The 21,215-nt window shown below is 38.1% G+C and overlaps 1 protein-coding gene across 1 annotated transcript in view; it reads right to left on the bottom strand.

Annotated features, from left to right (window-relative positions):
• Window positions 1-18,160, bottom strand: part of LOC112147391 (macrophage mannose receptor 1) — a 25,021-nt gene extending 6,861 nt beyond the window's left edge. Inside the window, exons 1-24 of the mRNA XM_036216235.1 lie at window positions 17,871-18,160; window positions 17,325-17,681; window positions 17,060-17,230; window positions 16,729-16,884; window positions 15,664-15,786; window positions 14,605-14,742; window positions 14,124-14,303; window positions 13,735-13,889; window positions 13,288-13,395; window positions 12,790-12,905; window positions 12,533-12,681; window positions 12,256-12,455; window positions 10,423-10,532; window positions 10,115-10,187; window positions 9,872-10,025; window positions 9,272-9,310; window positions 8,609-8,772; window positions 7,227-7,288; window positions 6,835-6,935; window positions 6,511-6,653; window positions 5,522-5,627; window positions 5,051-5,178; window positions 4,888-4,974; window positions 369-474 (exon numbers count right to left, since the gene is read on the bottom strand). Coding sequence (XP_036072128.1) covers window positions 369-474; window positions 4,888-4,974; window positions 5,051-5,178; window positions 5,522-5,627; window positions 6,511-6,653; window positions 6,835-6,935; window positions 7,227-7,288; window positions 8,609-8,772; window positions 9,272-9,310; window positions 9,872-10,025; window positions 10,115-10,187; window positions 10,423-10,532; window positions 12,256-12,455; window positions 12,533-12,681; window positions 12,790-12,905; window positions 13,288-13,395; window positions 13,735-13,889; window positions 14,124-14,303; window positions 14,605-14,742; window positions 15,664-15,786; window positions 16,729-16,884; window positions 17,060-17,230; window positions 17,325-17,681; window positions 17,871-18,057 — 3,313 coding nt within the window. The 5' untranslated portion in view covers window positions 18,058-18,160. The remainder of the gene's footprint in view (window positions 1-368; window positions 475-4,887; window positions 4,975-5,050; window positions 5,179-5,521; window positions 5,628-6,510; window positions 6,654-6,834; window positions 6,936-7,226; window positions 7,289-8,608; window positions 8,773-9,271; window positions 9,311-9,871; window positions 10,026-10,114; window positions 10,188-10,422; window positions 10,533-12,255; window positions 12,456-12,532; window positions 12,682-12,789; window positions 12,906-13,287; window positions 13,396-13,734; window positions 13,890-14,123; window positions 14,304-14,604; window positions 14,743-15,663; window positions 15,787-16,728; window positions 16,885-17,059; window positions 17,231-17,324; window positions 17,682-17,870) is intronic.
• Between the last annotated feature and the right edge of the window lie 3,055 nt (window positions 18,161-21,215).

Raw genomic sequence — 21,215 nt, 5'->3', positions numbered from 1 at the left:
GACCGGACTCCGCACCACCGAGACCAAAAGAATTATTGATGAAGACTCAACAATGACCAACTTCATCCAAATCTTTAGGTTACAATAAAGAAGCGAAGTAACACTTTTGAAGTGGGAATGCAATTTATCTAATATGCTTACAAGATGTTGAGAGATACAGGTTCTAAAAGCACACATGGTCTGTACATAATATTACTATGTTGTTGAAAAGGACTTGAAATACTGAATGACTTGGAGGTGACTTGAGACTGGTTGGACCTCAACTTGGACTTGAGGACAAAGACTTGAGATGTACTAGTGACTTGCAAAACAATGACTTGGTCCCACATCTGTCATCAAGTGCTTGAGTAAAAAAAAAAAATGCTTACCAACATTTCTTAGGCATACGAATCCGTTGGTGTCATTGCAGGAGTAAGGAATCCATTTACCAATACCAAGGGAAGGGTTGGTATTGATTACAGCACATTTATCCCTCTACAGGTACAGAACAAAAAAAAATCAACATAGTGAATGACTAGAAACATATGTTTTTCATTATATCTTCATCATATTCAAGCAAAATATTAAAAAAATCAACATAATTAGAGCTCTTCTTTTTTCAGTTTTGGGGACATCTAAACTTGAATCACAAATTAAGCACATTTAGATTTACTTTTCCTGTTTTGTGATCATTTCCCATGTCATTACAAATGAAATCAAAAGGTTATGAACACATTCCTTAAATTTTCATTTTTGTTACTTTGCAAGATTTTTGCCAAAAGGAAAAAGGTAAACACAAAGTAAATGTTTTCATTTATTTCTTAGCATTTTTCTTTGGTTTAATTACTTTTTTTGTTTAATAATCAATTATTTTTCCAGGTTAGATTTATTCATCTGAGCTCTTGAAACAGCACAAAAAGTCTTATGCAAATGAGTAGAAATGCTTGTATTTGTAAACAGTGATGAGATTTTTGATACCAAGTTATCGAAGTCTCCACCAGCACATCACAAATTTTAGCATCAACTACTCATCAAAGTATCAATAAGGAACTAATAAGTTTATGTGTCATGTCTAGATATTTTTGGTTATTAGGGGAGTTACTCCAGTGTTTTGTGCCAAAACACCCCCCAGCACATTGAACTGATCCGTCAGTCATGAGTTGCGCGTGTTTCTCTTAGCTACAACACAGCGTGGCATGAGCAGGTGATTTTAGAAAGAAGGGTTTTGTATTTTTAGCAAAGCACATTGAAGCAGTTTTTTATAGTCTTTGTTTTTCTGATAACACATAAAATAGTTGGGAAAATTCCCAGATAAGAATTCACCAGTATTGGTATCTGTAATTGGTATTGCATATTTTAAAGGGTCAAATCGTATATATATTTGATTTTACACGAGACCTTGGTGAGAATTGGAGACCTTACATCTGATCCTGCATGCTTTTGACTGCAGATGAATGAAGGGGTGGAGATCAGCATATGAACAGAATACTGTAGATGTTGCCCCATCACATCATATCCTGTCCCTGCAGTCAGATGTTTGATCTGTTGAGGGTCCAGGCTTGGAAAATACCAACAGTCATGATGTTCTCCAGAAAAACCTGGGACCCTGTTCTCTAGAAGCACACCCCGTTTCTGTACTTATCACTAACGGGAGGAATGTTGTCTGACCAAAACGTTGACAAACGATTTAAAAAGAGGTAAACATTTCCTCTGCGCCTTTCCTGAAAAAGAAGGTAAATGAAAATATTATTACTCCTAGACCTCTCAAGTTAGCACTTTTAAATGTCAGGTCTTTAGCAGGAAAAACATTTTTAATTAATGATTTTATCACTGAGAACAAAGTTGATTTTATGTTTTTAGTTGAAACCTGGTTAGATGAGAATAGTAGGGGTGCAGTTCTCACAGAGTCGGCTCCTCCCAATTATGGTGTTATCAGTGAGGAAAGAACAAGCAGAAAGGGCGGGGGGGTTGCAGTTTTGTTCAATGAAATGTTTCAGTGTAAAAAGTTATCTTTTGGAAACTTTCCATGTTTTGAATGTGTAGCCCTAGAGCTGAAGGCCTCACTCAAAACCATATTTATCAATATCTACCGCCCCCCTAGATATAGTCCAGAATTTAACCTTGAGTTTAGTGAACTGCTGTCTATAATTTGTCTTGATTTTGACTGTATAATCATGGCTGGAGATTTTAACATCCATTATGGAAATCTTGAGAACAAAGGGACTAAGGACCTGATAAACACTCTGGACAATTTCGGGTTGACTCAACATGTAACAGAGCCCACACACAACAGAGGGAATATTCTTGATTTATTGATTTCCAAAGGTCTGAACATCTCTAAGGTTACTGTATGTGATTTAGGTCTGTCTGATCACTGCTGTGTTTTCTGTGAGAGCACAATTCCAGTACACACAAATGTTTTGAGGGAGGAGATCACAAAACGGTATATAACTGAAAATACTAGTGAGATGTTCAACCAGATTTTCTCTCTGACTCCTCCCCTCTCAGGGGATTCAGTCAATGAACTTGTTAATAGCTTTAATTCCAACATGTCAAATATCATGGATAGTATTGCTCCTAGTAAGGTGAAGGTGATCTCTGGTAGGAAAAAATCTCCATGGAGAAACTCCATTGTGGTAAAGAACGGAAAACGAGAATGTCGGAAATCTGAACGCAGGTGGCGGAAATCTAAACTACAGGTAGATTATGACATCTATAAAGAGAAACTTCACTTATATAATTTACAACTGAGCAATGCAAGGAAGTCCTATTTTTCTGACATTATTACCAAAAACTCCCATAATGCTCGGGCCTTATTTAATATAGTCGACAGGTTGACAAAACCCCCTGTGTCAGTGGCACCAGAACTTTACTCCACCAAAGCCTGTAATGACTTTGCCAAATTCTTCAGGGACAAAATCAAAAACATTAGACAAACAATTGTTTCACCAACTACAAGTTCAGGATATGAACCCTATCCACTAGAAACCAGTATAAACCCAATGGCTCAGTTTCAACCCATAAACAGTAAAGAACTGCAGGACATTCTATGTCAACTGAACTCCTCCTCCTGCTGTCTGGATATTCTACCCACAAGCTTTTTCAAAAAAGTTTCAAAGATCCTGGAACCAGCCCTGCTCCAGATTGTCAACTTGTCATTAACATCTGGTGTTTTCCCAGAACCACTGAAAACAGCTGTAATCAAACCTCTCCTAAAAAAGGACAGTCTAGACAAAACTCAAATGAACAACTACAGACCGATATCAAACCTGCCATTTTTAAGTAAGATCATTGAAAAAGCTGTTTTCCATCAGTTAAATGAATTCCTAATAAATAACAACTGCTATGATGTCTTCCAGTCCGGCTTCAGACAGAACCACAGCACTGAAACGGCTCTGACCAAAGTGACTAATGACATACGTTTGAATACAGACAGTGGAAATATGTCAGTGCTAGTTTTACTGGATCTCAGTGCTGCGTTTGATACAGTCGACCACGCAATACTACTCAGACGACTGGAAAACTGGGTGGGTCTCACTGGGCCAGTACTAAACTGGTTCAAAACGTACTTAGAAAACAGGAAATATTTTGTGTCAATTGGTAACTTCACTTCTGAGCCAATAGAAATTACATGTGGAGTGCCCCAAGGCTCCATCCTGGGACCACTTCTATTTAACATCTACATGCTCCCACTGGCCCAGGTTATAAAGAACAACAACATTAGTTACCATAGCTATGCAGATGACACACAGATATATATTAGACTGACACCAGGAGACCGAGGCCCTGTACAGGCTCTTGGTAAATGCATTGAGGACATTAATGACTGGATGTGTCACAACTTACTTCAATTAAACAAAAACAAAACTGAGGTTATTGTCTTTGGGGCTAAAGAAAAAAGGTTAGACGTCACTACAGAGCTTCAATCTATTCAACTAAAAACTACCAACCAGGCCAGAAACTTGGGTGTAGTGATAGACACAGACCTAAATTTTGATAAACACATTAAGGCAGTCACTAAATCAGCCTATTATCATCTCAAAAATATCTCAAGGATTAAAGATCTGATGTCTAAGCAGGACCTGGAGAAACTAGTGCATGCTTTCATCTTTAGTCGACTTGATTACTGTAACAGTGTTTTTACAGGACTACCAAAAAAATCCATCAGGAAACTGCAGCTTATTCAGAACTCTGCTGCTCGGGTTCTCACAAGGACCAAGAAAGTAGACCACATCAGTCCAGTTCTGAGGTCTTTACACTGGTTACCTGTCTGTCAGAGGATAGACTTTAAAGTTCTGTTACTGGTTTATAAAGCTTTGAATGGTTTAGCACCAAAATACATGACTGACCTCCTGACCCAGTATGTACCAGCCAGACCTCTCCGGTCATCTGGATCTGGTCTTTTATCAGTTCCTAGAGTCAGAACTAAACATGGAGAAGCTGCATTCAGCTTCTATGCTCCACAGATCTGGAATAGACTTCCAGAAAACCTTAGATCTGCTGAAACACTCAGTGTATTTAAATCCAGGTTAAAGACTCACCTGTTCTCAGTTTGATTAATATGTATTCAAAAGTTTACGTTCGCACTGTTTATCTATGATTGTTTTAAATTAAAATCTTTTTATTTTCTTTTTATTGTAATGATCACACGTTTACTATTTGTTTTTATTGTTTCTTTTAATGTTTTAAGTAAGGCACTTTGAATTGTCTCTGAACATGAAATGTACTATACAAATAAACTTGCCTTGCCCCACAGCTAAGTCAGCTGCAAAGTTTATATATATGTTTTATTTTGGTTGGTTTGTATAGAACAGTGGCACAGCAAAAAAGAAATGCTTTCTTTGTGTTGATTTTAAAAGTAGAGGATGCGAGGCCTCTGTGGTAGGAAAAATATTAGGGTCAACTTACCTTATTAAACATAATAGAATAATCTGGTTGAAAAAATAAAGCTTCATGATCGTAGGGATTGAAATCAGGGTAAGGATTGTAAATCTCCTGAAAAAGAGAAAACAAAAAAAGTTTAACTGTTTTTTCTGTAATTTAAATAAAGAGCTAACCAATATTTACTTACAGGCAACTTCAAGTTAGTGAAAGATCGTTTTTGTCCATTAGTCCAGTAAAATCCATCCTCAAAAAAACTATGAAAACCGATCCACAGGTCAGTAGTTGGTGCATCAGCCATTTGAGCCACTAAAAATGCTAAAAGATAAAGAACTAGGCCTTGTTACGCTGATATTTTTCTTTATTATTCAAAGCATACTGCAAGTTTAGCTTTTATTTATTTATTTTAGAGAATCAGTAAAAATAAAATAAATTAAGTTAATTTTGACTATTAAAAAAATCCAAAGTATGCTCTCTGGAGAACAAAAAACAAAACTCAAGTAAAAAAGAAAATATTTGGACTTCAGTACATTACAGTAAATTCATCATCATTTTCAAATCTCTGAGCGTGTAGTGGCCTGTAGTATGTAGGTCTGTCTTTATAAAGCATGCAGTCAACCTGTTTATTTGTTTTCTTCATATTTTGAATTAGAAAACAAACCTTGTTCTTCTCTTGAAGCAATGGAGGCCAAGTTACCATTCATTCCCATGCATGTTTGTCGTGCATTAAACCATGTGACTCGCTGGTCTTTGATGATGTTGAAGCACTACAAATGAGACAGAACGTTTGGATAAAGCACCTGATCATTTGAACCTTTTCTTTTTTGTCTTGACTGTAACATACAGTAAATTATAGAAGCGTATTGCATTTATCCAAAGATAATAATAATAATCTTGTATTTTTGCAGGAAAAAATCTGTTGTATTTTTAACCTTTTTTTTTTGGAGGGTTTTTCAAAAGTATTTGTTTCCAATATTTCTGGAGATATTTTTGCAGAGATAATTTAAGAAGTACAAATGCAAGATGGCAACAGGTTGATTGGCAATTAGATAGTGAATAAAATATGCAACAGGTCTACATCCAGAATGAACAGTCATGTTTTGTTTGTCGTGATACAGAAAATGAATTATAATTGGAGTTGCAAAGTACAAAATGGAGCTAAACAACAAATTACATCGACCAATTTTTATTTATTAACCTTTATTTAACCAGGAAGTCCCATTGAGATTAAGGAATTTTTTTAAAAGGGAGTCCTGGCCAAGAGGCGACGGAAAACAAGTCAATTATAGTTAAAGAATAAAAACATTTCATTTAAAACAGTGGCAGATAAAAGGATCGTTCTCTTGTGCTCACAACTTGGATTTAAAATAATTTAACAGGAGAAGTTCTGTAAGTTTCCAGTCCTTTTGTAGCAATTCTTCTAATACATCTAATACCTTGGGTTGTAATTTCTTTTATGCTTCAGATTTACAAACCAAAATTTTTAAATTAAATTAAATAATAAAAAAAAAACTACAACAAATATTTTAAAAAACACAAAAAAATTCTTTTTTTTAAATGCAAATTTTTTCCAAAGTAAATAAAAGTAGCTGGAATTTAGTAAAACTCTAGCTTTCCTTGTTTATCTACAAATATAGAAAAAAATCTCACCTTTGAATTGAACTTTCTCCAAGGGAATTCACAGCCACCTTTTGGTGTCACTGTCGGCCTCACGGTGCTGTTGGCGTGTGGTTGGCCACTGCGCTTACAGATGGACTTGTGCTCATAACCACAGTTGTAGTCATGCCAGAACCCTGATGAAAAGCTCAACAAGTTCAAATTCCAAAAAGTTCTATGCAGACCAACAGACACGAGATATACTTTAAATAACTCATTTTCAAAACTGCTAAATAGAAATTATTTAATACTCTTTCCATTTTTTAAACTAAATAAATCTAAAGCTATTGCTTAATTTCATTTTTGCATTTTTCTTACCAGCATGCAATGTAATGACGGCACAGCGTTCCTCATAATTCATTTTGTTTGGCTGACCCTCATCCCATAGTTGAAAAATCACGTCTGACTCATCCATCCATCTATAGCAGCACAAGAATAACACATGTTAATCTCTGAAAGAAGACTTTAAAATGAAGTAATGAAATCAGCACATTTCAAATTCTCTAAACTTTGGTGTAAAAACAATGTATCAGGCTTATTCAAATCAAAAATATACATCGATTTTATAAGTCTGTACATGTTATCCATACTATAAAAAATAATATTGTCCAAAAGGTTGCCCAAGTTTCTTGAAATTAAGTCACTTCAGATTTATAGAGTCAAAAAAGATAATTTTGTGACTTATGAAGTATGTTTGTATAAATACTCACACAAACGTTTCATCTAAATCCAGATTTAGACCGATCCAGTAGTTCCCGTACTGGTGGCTTATCTACAGGAAAAATATATTTGCCTTGAGTTCATAGCTTCCGTTTATATGTTAAAATATTATTATTATTATTATTTTGATGATTTTTGTAAAAAACTTGTAAGAATTGAATAATGGGAATGAAAAAATGTCAAACCCTAAGATTAGGACAGTGTAAATGATATTGCAATAGAAATAAAAGGTAACACTTTAACAAGCTTAGTTAACACATTAACAAACATTACTAATGTGTTTATAGAGTGTTAGTAAGGCATTTATTAGCACAATACGCTGAGTAAAGTTTATTTAGCACACTTAAGATTCATGAACATCTAAAGTGTGACGAAGGCCAAATTAATAAACTGCTTAAAATGTATTAACTATCTTTGTCAACATTATTTTAAGTGCTTTGCAGCACATAATCTAAAGTGTTACCAAAGAAATATTTTACATGATTTGATTTCGACTGACACAAAATCATTGATATTGTGAAGAGATAAAGAATAAAACATTGACAGATTGGATCAACATCAAAGGCACATTCAGTGGCTGAATTTGTTTTAGCACAATGAGAACTTTTGAGATGTTTGTGGGCTTAAAACTGTATGACACAGTTGATCATTGTATCCTAGTTGATAAAATGGAGAAGTATGGCATCAGATGACCTGGTTACAGTTATCTTGAAATTGGTTTTAAGCCATTCTTGGGAATTGGGGGCTTCCATCTTTGGTTTGAATACTTGTGAGATTCATGAATAAACAGATCGTCTGAGTGTGTGTCAGATCCCAGCTCTGGACTTATAATGAGTAGTTTGACATTTCGTAAGAAGATTTTGAATGTGATACAAACCAGGAGATACCAAATATGGCACTTAAAAAAAACAGAAAAACATTTGCTAGTGTCACAAGGAACAATTTTCCATTGAGTTTTAGATTTTACAGCCAACACAAGCTTGAACACAGGTCATTCAGGCTTTTTTTTCATGGTTCAGAATATGACGTCAGAAATGATCAAAATCTATCGAGTAGCCAATCCCACCATAGACATCTTCTGATGAAGTCTGACATAGCTTTTTTTTTTTTTTTACATACTTTTTTGTACTTGAAGTTTCGCCCAACACTGGGTAAGTTAGGCTTCAGCAACCATGTGAGATAGATGGATGGATGGAGTATTTTTTAATCCTACCAATGGTACTGGCAATAATAAATTCCCCTTTTCAAACTTTTTTTCTTTTTTAGCAGTTGCACATTCTGTATTTGCGTTTGTGCTGTAGTTGAACGTCAGTAAACCTGTTGTGTTTGTCTTCTCTCTTTCTTTATGTGGTCCAATAAAAGTCAGACTCACCTGTTTCCAGAGGAAGACGTTTTCGGCGTAGCTGTTGATGCTCACCAGGTCCCCATGAGCCTGTCTGCAGAAGTGACGAGCCTCTTCCATCGTCAAAGATCTTTGGTTGATAAAATATTGATTCCCCTTCCACTCCAACCATCCGTCGGATGTTGTGTTATAATCTTTAACATTTAGAGAAGCATTTGTCATAATCAGTACAAATATAGAATCAAAGTTTCTGATAATGCAGAAACATTCCAAAGAATTAGAATATCATTAAAAAGTATATTCATTTATACAGTTCTATTTAAATAAGGTAAACTTTCATATAATATACATTTAGGATCTTCTGTTTAAATATTTCAAGTATTTATTTGTTTACTTTACATAAATTGAAGTTAATAAAAAAAACAAAACAAAACCAGGATTTCAGACAGTTATAATACACTGGAGAAATCTACCCAAACTTTGAGAGGAATGTTCTAATGATTGTTTAAAACTGAGTCATCAGCCGTTCATGTATTAACCTCAAAGCACCAGCGAAAGTTTCATTAAAACAGATCAGTTACGATCAATGGTCTCAGTTCAGTTTAATATTGACAACTAGCTGTTTCCATAACATTCCAATGTTTTTTAAAGCGTTTGTATTTGATCAGACACTGGGACAACATTGCATCTCACCTGGAGGAGCACGGTCAGGAGGAGGCTTCGGACTCGCTCCTGTAAAGAAAATAACGAGGTAAGTCAGTCTTGCGTTTGAACATTTTCTATTAAATTGTCAGCAACCGATGGACGTTACATGTGAAGGAGATAATGGACAGTGTTCCCTAGATATATCGCGCTTCACCTTCCAGTCTCGCAGTTTTGCTGCTTGCTTTCAGCCATTTTTGAATTTAAAAAAAATGTTTTTCTGCGCCCTGATTGGCAGTTGATCTTGTCGATCTCTTCCTTCCATCTCCGTCAGACGTGTTGTTCTCCAAATGAACATAAATCTTTAATCACAATCAGATCTTTTTCTTTCTATAATACTGGATGTATTTTTCTATGTCGGTTTGAACTTTGAGAGTATAAACAAGAGAGAAAAGTGTGAAAATGTTCATGTCTGTCTGAGAAAAGGGGATGGATTGTGTAGTGAAGAGTTTTACAGCTTAAGAACGTCTATAATCCTAAATTCACCCTCACGCAGGTCCTTTATGGAGCCCATACCTGGGATAAACTAAGGAACACTATCCAAATGTTCTATTTGATCACTAATGGGTGATGTGAATGAAAAGTCTTTACCCAGAGGGATCTGACAAAACCATTGGTTGAATTTTTCGCACTGATTATCATTCCAGGACCTGGCCTCCCTCCAGTGATAAACAAAAAACTCGGTACAGGATTCAACATTGTTTTTATTGTTTGGCTCTCCGTCATCCCAGTGCTGGAAGTTTACCTTGAAAAACAAAACAAATAAAAATAGTAAAACAATTTTTGCCACTAGGTATTGGTTTGCAGGAAAAACGTAGAAAACCAAATATTTACGGGAGATCCGTCACTCCACACGAAACCCTTATCCGGGTCTGGGGCACTAAGTCCAATCCAGGCACGGCCATATCTGCAGGTAATGCATTTACAAGAATATTTGTTGTATTATGTACTAATACTAGTATAAGCACTTGTAAAAGTACTTGTTGTTTTTCTGGTTTTATACGCTTTACTAATGTGTTATGTTTCATTTTAATTATGAATTGGATCATTTTTGTTTCAACATTGCATTTCAATAAACTGATAGTGTGAGTTAAATGCTCAATGTTTTGTCTGGATTCTCTCATAATGAGGTCAGACTGTACCTTCCACTGCCCAGTTCAAGGTCGTCTTTGCTGTGGAGGCTGAGCAGGTCTCCTCCGAGGGTGGTGCAGTAATCTCTGGCATCAAACCATGTTTTCTTCTCTCCAAAAAACTTTAGAACGAGAAAAAGCATTCATTTTCCTGCGTGGATCAAGTAACTTAGTCCTCCATGAACAGGCGTGTACCATGTCACCAACATCAAACTGGAACGTTTCAGACTTGATTCCTGTTCTGCTTGCTCATGTGTCCAAGTAAAAAACACTGTAGTGTGATGGGTAATCTTTACTGTCCACTATAAAGAAGACTTGTGACTGTAACTTGTGGTTTGTGATTTTCAAAGTTACTTTTAGACACCTTATAACGTAATCTGCAGTTTTTTATATGCATTTGTTTGCACTAAGGGTGTAACGATTCATTTTAACAATTTGATTCATATCATAACTTAAACGATCCAATTCACCGATCTAAAATAGATCCAGGACATATTTAGCCAAACCTCCAACCAGTGTGATCAAGAGATCAATACCTGGTACTGAACAGGGCAGAGGAAGTTTTCCAGATTATTTGTATTTCTTCAAGAAAATAAATTAAGTATGTGTACAAACAAATAAATAAACAAGAGTGAATGTCAAATCCATTCACATTTCAGTTAAACAGTTCAGTCCACTGTTGATTTTCCACACCAGAATAATCATTGTTAGAACATTCTACTACACTGTATGGTCACGTCTTTGCTAAATTCAAAGTGTTCCACACATTGGACTGGAATGATGGTTGATCACTTTTTGCTGCATCGCATGTGTGTTGTCCGCTGTGATGGTCGTTTTGACCTTAGAGGAAAATAAGTTAACTATGTCTCAACTTTTTATTTACTTGTATCGATATAACAGATTTATTTCATTTTGAGACTACTTTATAATGGTGTAGGGGGTTTCAATTAAAAACTGCATGAGAACACTGCTGTCGGCTTCAGCCTGCTCAACATCAGCTCACTCCAGAACAAAGGACACTCGTCACATGAACTCCTCAACCACAAATTGAATTTCCTCTATTTAACCAAAACCAGCAACTGCCCAACGTCTTTTCACACCTCAACAACTAAACTCTTGCTGGATTTATTTATGATTCGTAATCTTGCTGCTCCAGCAGGTTAAAGGCCTCGCAATAATCCACCACGAAAAGTGGAAAGTCACAGCTGTCTCGGTGCTTCTGTTTTCTTCATTGGAATTCCTTGTGTTCCAAATACTTTCATCCACCGCTCTGACCATCATGTCTTTGATCTACAGCCTTCCATTACAAAACTCTGACTATTAATGAGTTCTCCTTACTCTTTACTGCCCTCTCAGCTCTATCACTCAATGCGTTGCTGCTTGGAGACTTCAATAAACACAGGGACAATACTACTACCTGGTCTCCAGAGACTTTCTTTCATTATTAGATAACTTCAGCTTCCTACAATGCACTGATTTTCACACCAATGTCAAAGGTCAAACTCTGGATCTGGTTTTCTGTTCTGGCCTGATTCCCTCTAATGGCGTAGATCTCACCATCGTCAATCACTTTTGAATCAATGTTACTGTTGTCCTACCACTTTCCTCCGTGAAAATGCGCGGTCTCATTTATTTTCAGAACCTCAAGAACATTGTCATCATTACCCTCTATTTTAGTATTTCGAGCACTGACTTTCCAAATGACTCCCCATCTCTTGACCATCGTATTATATCACATTATTATTATTAATAATATTAATCGATTAATCAATTAAGTTGATCAGTTGTTGCACTCCTAGCATGTTAATCACAGAGGAGGGACTTCATTAAAGGTGTTCTCTTTACCTTGGAGCAGAAGTTTCTTGATGGCACTTTAGTCCAGCCATCTGCACATGTCAGGGTTGGAGCTGTGGTTGGGCGGTCGGTTACAGCAGCTCCTTTTGCCAGCTGTTTACAGATATACTTTTCCTTATTGGAACAAGGGAGAACATCCCAGAGACCAGCACGATGCCCGGTTGCCAGAGCAACACAGCCCTGTCGATCCCCTTGGTTTGCCAATAAGAAGATGATTAGATGTTAGTTCTAAAGCAAGATATCATCAGGAAAAGTCACTCTTTCATACCTGGCATTTCAGCGTTCCAGTGAGTAAATCTGACCTCCCTTGTGTTGGTCCACACAAAAACATCGATGTCTCTCTGGTTTGAAAGTCCCAACCAGAAATGTTTCTCTGGTCTGAGGCCCACCAAGCTGGTCAGGAAAGCATTATCCACTCTGGAATATTTAAAAAACAAATCACTCCGTTTCTCAGAGGCCGTTAAGCAAAATGAATAAAGTTACATATGAAGCCACATGTGAGGGACTCCTGGTATAAAGATTTACCTTGTTGAAACATCTACCAGGTAGGAATGTGAGTTTGTGCAGGTAATCCTGGCTTCATCGAAGGTTTTTGTCTCACTTCCAACAAAGTAGCAGTAGGAGCCGAATCTTTTCCATCCCTGCAGTAAAAAATGATGTTTTTGTGTAATTTTTTTCTCTGGAATTTGCTTTGATAAAGCTCAGGATTTTTTTCTTTGAAAACTAAATTAACAATCACGATTTCCCCTTGGTTTCATTTAGGTTATGGTTTTGTGTTGCTTTGTTCTGACAGGTTAGCTGTGATGTCTCCTTTAGCCCCCCACCCTCCACCCCCTCTGGTTCCTCCCTGAGTCTGTCACACCTCCCTGTAATCAATGGTTAGTGTTTTCTGAATTTAAGGAGGTATCTTTTGTGTTCTATCCAGAGCTAAACCTTCTTGGTTCATTAAACTATCTGGCCATGTCCGAGTCCTTCTTCTGGGTTTCAATTTGTTTACCAAACTAACAAACAGAATGAACTCACCGTCGGGCAGCCTTCATCCTGCAGTATTTCTGCTCCAGAAGCCTCACTCTTTTTCATACAGATGAAGCCATGTTTCTCTTCACAAACGCTGTCGGCCCAGTTTCCTTTCTGCAGGAGAGAAACAAAGAAAAACCTTTGATGGTTTGGACTCAGGAAGTTCTAGACTTTAGCAAAGAAGCTTCAGTTGTTTGCTGTTACTGTTTAGCTAAAGTATGGATACACTCAAACTATCACATGTAACTTGAAGCATTTTGACCAAAAACCAGGTCATTTGTTCTTTGTAGATCTCCCTTATGGCAACCGTATGAGGTGTGCAATGTATCTTTGTTCAAGTCATTGAAATGTTCTGAATAATTCTAAAAAAAAAAGACAAAAACTTTGGATTTGAACCATTTTGAAATAGAATGCATGATTTATCAGTTGCTGTCATGGTATTTGATGCGTCACCTGGCCTCTGATAAGAACACAGTCCTCTCGATTTGCCCGAACTCCCGGTTTCCCAAACTCCCAGCTGGTGAATCTGACAGCAGAGTGGTCAGTCCAGTCAAACAGACCCTCTGTGGTCCGGTCATTCAGTCCAATCCAGAGCTCATCAGTTTGTGCTTCAGAGGAAGGAGAACATGTTGATCAACCAGCTACCATGCTACTGCCTAAAAACCCTGAAATGATGGTTCCTTTGCTGAATATGGAATACTTATAACATGAAATACTTTTCATGATAATGTATAAACATTTAAGAAAGTAATTCATTTGAATAAATCTATTGGAAAAAAAACTACAGATACAGAAAATATGAAAAAAAAATCATTGATATCCTGCTATTGTGAGTGGCATACCATATCCGAGCTCTGAGAAGACAAAGCTCTGTTCCTCTACGTTATGGATGCTGACGAGATCCCCTCCCTCCTTCCTGCAGGTTAGCTGAGCATCTGACCATGTTGTCTTGGAGCGATAAAGCTGGTAGCAGCGGCCGTTGTATGACATCCACGGTGCTGTGCAAGATCCCGTCCCTGGAGCTGAATGTGATGGATCAATGAAAATGATGTGTATGTGATCAGAAACTGCAGTTTAAAAAAACAATACTTGGTAACTTCATTTTACAGTGCGGTACCTGGTGGGTTTTTATAGTAAATACCAACATAAATATCAGCCAACATATTTGGTACGACGTAAGAAGCACATAGGAACAGCATTAGTGCAAAGTAAATACCTACATAAGTATATAATTACTCCACAAGTACCTCCAACAACCCATTTAAATACCCAGTAAGTACCATACAATAAACGGAAGTGTTATCATAACTTTTTTCTTGTTACCTTCTGTTGGAACAGCCGAATCTCCCTGACTGTAGCAGATGTAACCTAGCCTTTGGCTGCAAATGGAATTTCTCCAAGAGTAGCCAGCAGTTCCATCTGTGAACCCACAGACATGTCCAGGGCTGGAGAGTGGATATCCTGAAGTAAGACAGGAAGAACAGTGAAGACATGGATTTGACTGAAGACGGACCGAGCAGAACCACATGAATTACATCTCAAACAGATTTGTTTACTTTAATGTGTGTTTATAAATGTGCACAGGAACACCTGTAATGCTTTAGAAATGATCTGGTTGCATCTGTGGTACAGAAAATAAGTCGGCTATTGGCTCGGTCACATCTGCCCTTAGATGACATCTGTGTGGGATGTGTTAACAGGCGGATTTGTGCGGCGTCTGCGCTCTTCTGCCGTTTCGTTGTGGTGAAAGGGGAACTGAGTCATAGAAGTGAAACTCTCAATTCATTGATCAATCTTTGGCTCAGTCTTCAGCTATGGTCATGAGCTCTGAGTCGAGACCAAAATAACAAGGTCTCAAATGCAATCGGACAAAATGAGCCTCCACCAGGGTGGCTGGTGCTCCCTTAAAAATGTTAAGGCGTTTGGCAATCTGGAGACATCTCAAAGGAGAGCTGCTGCTCCTCCACATTCAGAGAAGCCAGATGAGGTGGAGCAGGCATCTGGTCCGGATGCCTACCGGACGTCTCCCTGGGTAGGTGTTCTGGGCATGTCCCAGGGAAGACCCAGGACACACTACTAGACTGTCTCTCAGCTGGTCTGGGAACCAGCCCCACATGAGTGGAAGAAGATGGCTTCATGCAATGGATTTCTCTGTTTCGTGTTAGCTGTTACTTGACAGAGGTGGTCTTCATAGTTTTATTCATTTTAAAAATGAATGAAAGAATATCTTCTTTTTATGGACAAAATGAAGAATATTTGTACCAAATTTACTTTGTAGACTGACTGGGCATTGGTGCAGGGAATGTTTGTCCAGTAAGTGTCTCTATTCTCTGTTTATCTGTAACCCTGCCACACCCATCAATGCAAACCAACGTCAATCACCTGAGTCCCAGTTCAGATAACGGAAAGAATTTTGACCGGACCACTTCCAGCCGTGTTCTGAATCCAGAGTGAGTCCAATCCAGAACTTGTAGCCTTTTTCCATCCTTCCTGAGGTCAGTATTGCTGCAAATAGAATGTCTTAATTAACCAAAGCACAAAAACAATAATCAAGCTAGCGGTTCAAAGTATTTTACAACTTTGAGTTATAATGTTACATTAAACAAATGAAAGTTTTATAATGGGTGTTAAATATGGGTATAACGGATCACTAGCCACGGTTTGGCTATCCACGGTTATCCAACAGTTGTGAACCTTATGCTCCCGCCGCTTGTTTTTAAGAACTTCTGTCAGGAACTTTTCTCGAACTCGTCATGGAGGACGTGGATACTAAGAGATAAGGTCTTGAAGAGCTGAATAAAAGAATAATAGGTCACGTCTTGTCAGGGTTCAGGTCTCCCAGTGAGGAGCAGCAGCTATCCCGCAGCCACTGCTCCTGCAACAGGGACTTACTGTCAGGGGAAGGCAGTATGGCAAGCCAAAAGGATCAAAAATCTCCAGGAAAAGCGAGCATGGCAGCACCTCACCTGGACAAGTACTACAGATAATAATAATTATTTGAAATATTTAAATGTCCCCACAGTTAGTTTCACTGCTACTATTAAGACAGAAAAATAATGAAATTTTAATTTTGACTTTTTTATTTAAGATTTAATTTGGAAATTGGGGGTGGGGGCAAGAGAAAATTTGCATATTAGATATTCTTTTCTCTCAGTTTTTGTAGATTTGGATGTAAATGTAATCAATAACTACATGTTTTTAGATTTTTGTTTATGTTCAAAGTTCAAAGATGTGTCAGTGTATATTAATTCTTTGAAGTACTCTTTATATGTTTTAAGGCTTGTTTTTTAAAAAAAGTAACTTTAAGCTTTTATCTTCTTGTTTTTTCTTGTATTTTTTTATTTTTTTTTACTTTTTACTGATCCCATAAATGATCCAAACCATGAGTGTTGTGATCCGTTACACCCCAAGTGTTGAAGCCTTTTTCAAAGGGCAGACAGGTCTTACCTGTGACATAAGCCTCCTGGTGGGGATCCGTGAGACTCAGTAAAGTAGCATTCTGCTGCTTGCAGCTGCTTTCTGCTTCTGCCCATGTCAGAGCAGCATCTCTGTTCAGCTGGTAATACGCTCCTGTTTTGGGGTGTTTGGTCCAGCTTTGTCTCGCTGTAAAACATATAAATTATTTCTTTAACACCAGTTTGTTTATTTTGTCTTTCATCTGTTTTTGGGAAATCTTGAGTTTGTTTGTAGAAATTAAGTTAACTGTGTTGTGACTCAGTGTCTGTGTTCCTGCATCACTGTCACCATAACATCAAGACCACGCTGCCTACATACTTACAGCTGGTTGGGCAAAACCCCCATCGTTCTGAATCAGAACCGTACTGGGTTTGGACCGCACACCAAAGCTCTGAGCGGTCGGTCATAGTGCAGTCTGAGTACCACTGGTTTCTGTACATGAAAGGAAACATGCACGGCTTTCCAGCTCCAGTTCCTCTGATGGTAAACATTTCTGAAACAGAAACACCTCCATGATTAGTTTGATCACTTTTCCAAACGTAAACCAAACAACTGATTTGTTTCAAATAAGCAGCTTTGCTGTTCACCTCTGTATGTTCTTGCACAAGCTCCATCAGAAGTCCCTGAAATGGTGAAGTGACTGTTGGCTCCAGTTGTTTTAGACAGAGCGGCGCTGTTCTCTGTCCTAATCTCAATGAAGAGGTCTTTGCCCTTGAGGCCGAGCAGCGTTTGGTTCTTGCATTCCCACTTTTGAAGCTCACTGTCTTCATCACAGTCGTAGAGCATTACTTCAGCCCCCACACTTTGCCCCTGGGCTCCCAGACACTTGTTCTTCTGATGAACCAGAAGCCGATCGCTGGTGGTCCAACGCAACTCCAGACAGTCTGTTTGGAGTTTTGGCAAACAGAAACCTGAGGCCTTGTTGATGAGCTGAAATGCAGAATCTGCAAGAACAGAAAGAAGAAACACTTCTCAAACTCACAGAATCCTCAAAGGTTTTCTCTTCCAGACAAAAAATATGAACAAGTCACAGAAAGAAAAAATGATCTGGTTTGTTTAAAACTGAAAGGGACTCCTGCAAATATAACGATTTACCAATAATCATCCGTAACTGTACAAACACAAATACGTACCATCTTTTGCCAGGCATTGCAGTGATTTACAGAGGAACACAACGGTTATGCAGAAGATCCTCATGGTTTCAGTTCCTCCAAACATTTTCACAACCAAAAGCTTGATCCATGTGATGATTGCAGAGACTGCCAGGACTGTGTTGGTCACTGTGGGGGGCAGACACTTTAACTGCACCCATCTGACCATGTGACCACAGAGTGCGACGATGGAAGTGCATCATGTCTTACCTCAGATAAACGGAGAATTGCAGAACTCATAACTTGCATGTTCAGCCGGTTCTGCAGCCCCCACTCTGAAGTTGGGAAATGTTTGTATTCTCACGAAAATCCTAAAATATTTATCATTACCTCATGTGACATTTAGCCTTAAAAGTAGTTCTTCATTTCAAAGATGTTTGAATGTTCTTGAATGTTCATGTTCTTGTATTTTGGGCCAACAGCTTTCTCCTTAACCCCCAGCTTGTTGCTGATGGTTCTGTAGTCCATTCCGGTCTTGTGCAGGTCTAAAATGTTCTCCCTAAAATCCACAGACAGTTTTTTAGTTTGTTGGAGAGTTTGGAGTCTGACTGATGTGCTCCAAAGACTGCCATACCCTCAATGCATGACATAAAATCCAGCGCAGTAATGACACACGATCAGAACGTGTGTTTACATGCAGCTTGATCGGATCAACCATCGGTATAACCCACCTGTCTAGATCGGAAAGAAATTTGGATCCGAAAGAGTCTGATCGGGCCAGAGTATTCCAAACGGCGTGTTTACATGACGCATTTCTGTTCTGATCGGGCGTTTATTCTGATTACTTGGGGCCATGTAAACGTAGCTTATGTGATCTAGGACTCTTGATGGTTTCTAGGGGATCAAATACTTGTTCCCATCAGTGAAAGTGTAAGAGGCTCACAGGTCCATTAAAGTCCACTTCAAGTCTAAAGTCTTAGAACCTCCATAGTTAAAATGAAAAATTTCTTCTCACAAATCTTCAATATAGAACTTAAAAACAACTAATGAGGACACAGGAACAGGAATAGAGGGTTCTGTACCCCAAAAATGAACCAACAATAGATAAGAACAAAGGTCTTTATTACTGAAATAAATAAAATTTCAAAAAACAGATTGTTTGTATTGCTGATTCAAGACAACAAGGCAATAGAAAAACTTTTAAAATTTGGTTGTGTCTTGGTTGGGCTGTTGAAGGGTTAAGCGCAACCAAGTCCATTTCCTGATTTTCTGGACACAGGAAATATTAAACTTTGAAAAGACAACCAGCTTTTCATTCTCTTCATTTCCTCATTCAAAGAAAGCATCACCCACAAATACCTTAGGTTAAATCCAGGAATTTGCAAAATTCTTGTGTAATTTCTCAAAACAGTGAAGCTTCCTAAATGCTGACAGTTTTGTTTCAACTTCCTTAAAAACTATTTTAATTTCCGCAGCTAAATTCCAATCCTTTCTGCGCAATTTAGTTGATTTCGGGTGTGAGAACTGAGTGTGTCTCCCTGACTGTCACCAGGAGCTACCACACCCGTGTGTGTTGGTGCTTCAATGGGGTGGGGAAAAATTAAGAAATACATTCAAACAAAGAACTAAAATTGAAGTAAATTTGATCAACATTGCTATTGTAACAGAAAATATTACACTTTCCCTCCAAAAAAACAAAAACATTTATAAAAAAAAAAGCTGATGTCATTCACACATATTTATTTATGTGAATCCAAGCACAAAAACTGATGGAAATTCATGTTGTGCACATATAAAACATGTGGAAAAGATACAGATTCCTGGGTTGCCCACGCATATTTTATTTGGGTTTAAGGCTAAATGTTGTTTGTTGCTCGTATTGATGTAACCATAACCCTAACCGTCCTCCAGAATTATACATCCATCCATCCATCCATCCATTTTCTTGACCGCTTCTTCCCTTTCGGGGTCGCGGGGTGCCGGAGCCTATCCCGGCTACTGTTGGGCGAAGGCGGGGTATACCCTGGACAGGTCGCCAGTCTGTCGCAGGGCCTCAATCACACATCCACTCTCACATTCACACCTAGGGGCAATTTAGAGTCACCAATGAACCTATGAAGCATGTTTTTGGACGGTGGGAGGAAGCCGGAGTCCCCGGTGAAAACCCACGCATGCACGGGGAGAACATGCAAACTCCACACAGAAAGGTCCCAGCCGGGAGTCGAACCGGGGCCTTCTCGCTGTGAGGCGAGAGCGCTAACCACTGCGCCACCGTGCAGCCCCCAGAATTATACAGACAAGAAAAAAGTTCAGCAGTGGCTGCATCTAATTAGAAAATTACATGAGAATAGTCAAAACACAACATAGGAGAAACATAAGCTCTACAAAACAACAAACAATATAAAACAGTCTGCTAAATACCTTAATAAAATGGTTAAAGCTCTTCAGAGACTCAACAGGAAACAGGGTAGTAAAGGTTCTAGTAAAATCAGTGCAGGGGTTCAATTCCCTGACAGATAAAAATAATACATTTGGCACGGTGACACTTTCTTTGCTTTCTTTTCAAAGCAGAAAGGACTCCAGCATGCAGCGTTACTTGGTAATTTTGCTGATCACTTTCACCAGTGTGGCAGCATTTACACACTATAGTGCAAAAAGTATTGGCCCACTCATTCAAATAATTATAATCAGGTGTTCCAATTCTATACACCTGTGGCCTGGTCACAGGTGTATAAATCAGCCCTCAGACATGCAGACAGTTTTACAAACATCAGTGACAGAATGTTCTGCTGTCAGGATCTTAGTGAATTCTAGTGTGGAACTGTCATAGGATGATACCTGTACAATAAGTCCAGTTCTGAAATGTCCTAAATATTCCACAGTCAACTGTCAGCTCTATCAGAACAACATGGAAGCTGATCAGTGAACATGAACACGTGATTTACTTCCAACTCCAACTGTAGGAAGTCAATTCTATCAAGGTAGCTATGTGTCAATACATACAAACTCAAATAATACACTAATTAGAATCACACACAAGTTTAACTCACCACACACTTGTAAAACTGAATGTGAAGTTGCAGGAAAAATAGGAACATGTGATTAAAAATGTGTATTTGTGGAATATAAAGTGGGAACTTGCTTGGCAAAAACCTTAACTTGTGTGTAAAAATGTCACATGTGACAAAAAATCACACACACAAGATTTAACTTCAGGTTGTGGGGGAAAAAAAACAACTTGCAAGATTGTGTTGAAAGAATCTTTACTTGTAGGTTTAGTTTTCTTCTGTAGAAGAGTTTCACACAAACGCTTTGAGAGTCTCGGAGTGTTTCTGACTTTTGACACACCCCCATGCCAGATATTTGTGCCAAGACTAACTTGCAGGG

This window comes from Oryzias melastigma, linkage group LG17, assembly GCF_002922805.2.
Source record: "Oryzias melastigma strain HK-1 linkage group LG17, ASM292280v2, whole genome shotgun sequence".
Taxonomy (NCBI): domain Eukaryota; kingdom Metazoa; phylum Chordata; class Actinopteri; order Beloniformes; family Adrianichthyidae; genus Oryzias; species Oryzias melastigma.
The sequence above is the reverse complement of the archived record's forward strand: the minus strand, read 5'-3'. Positions and strand labels throughout refer to the sequence as shown.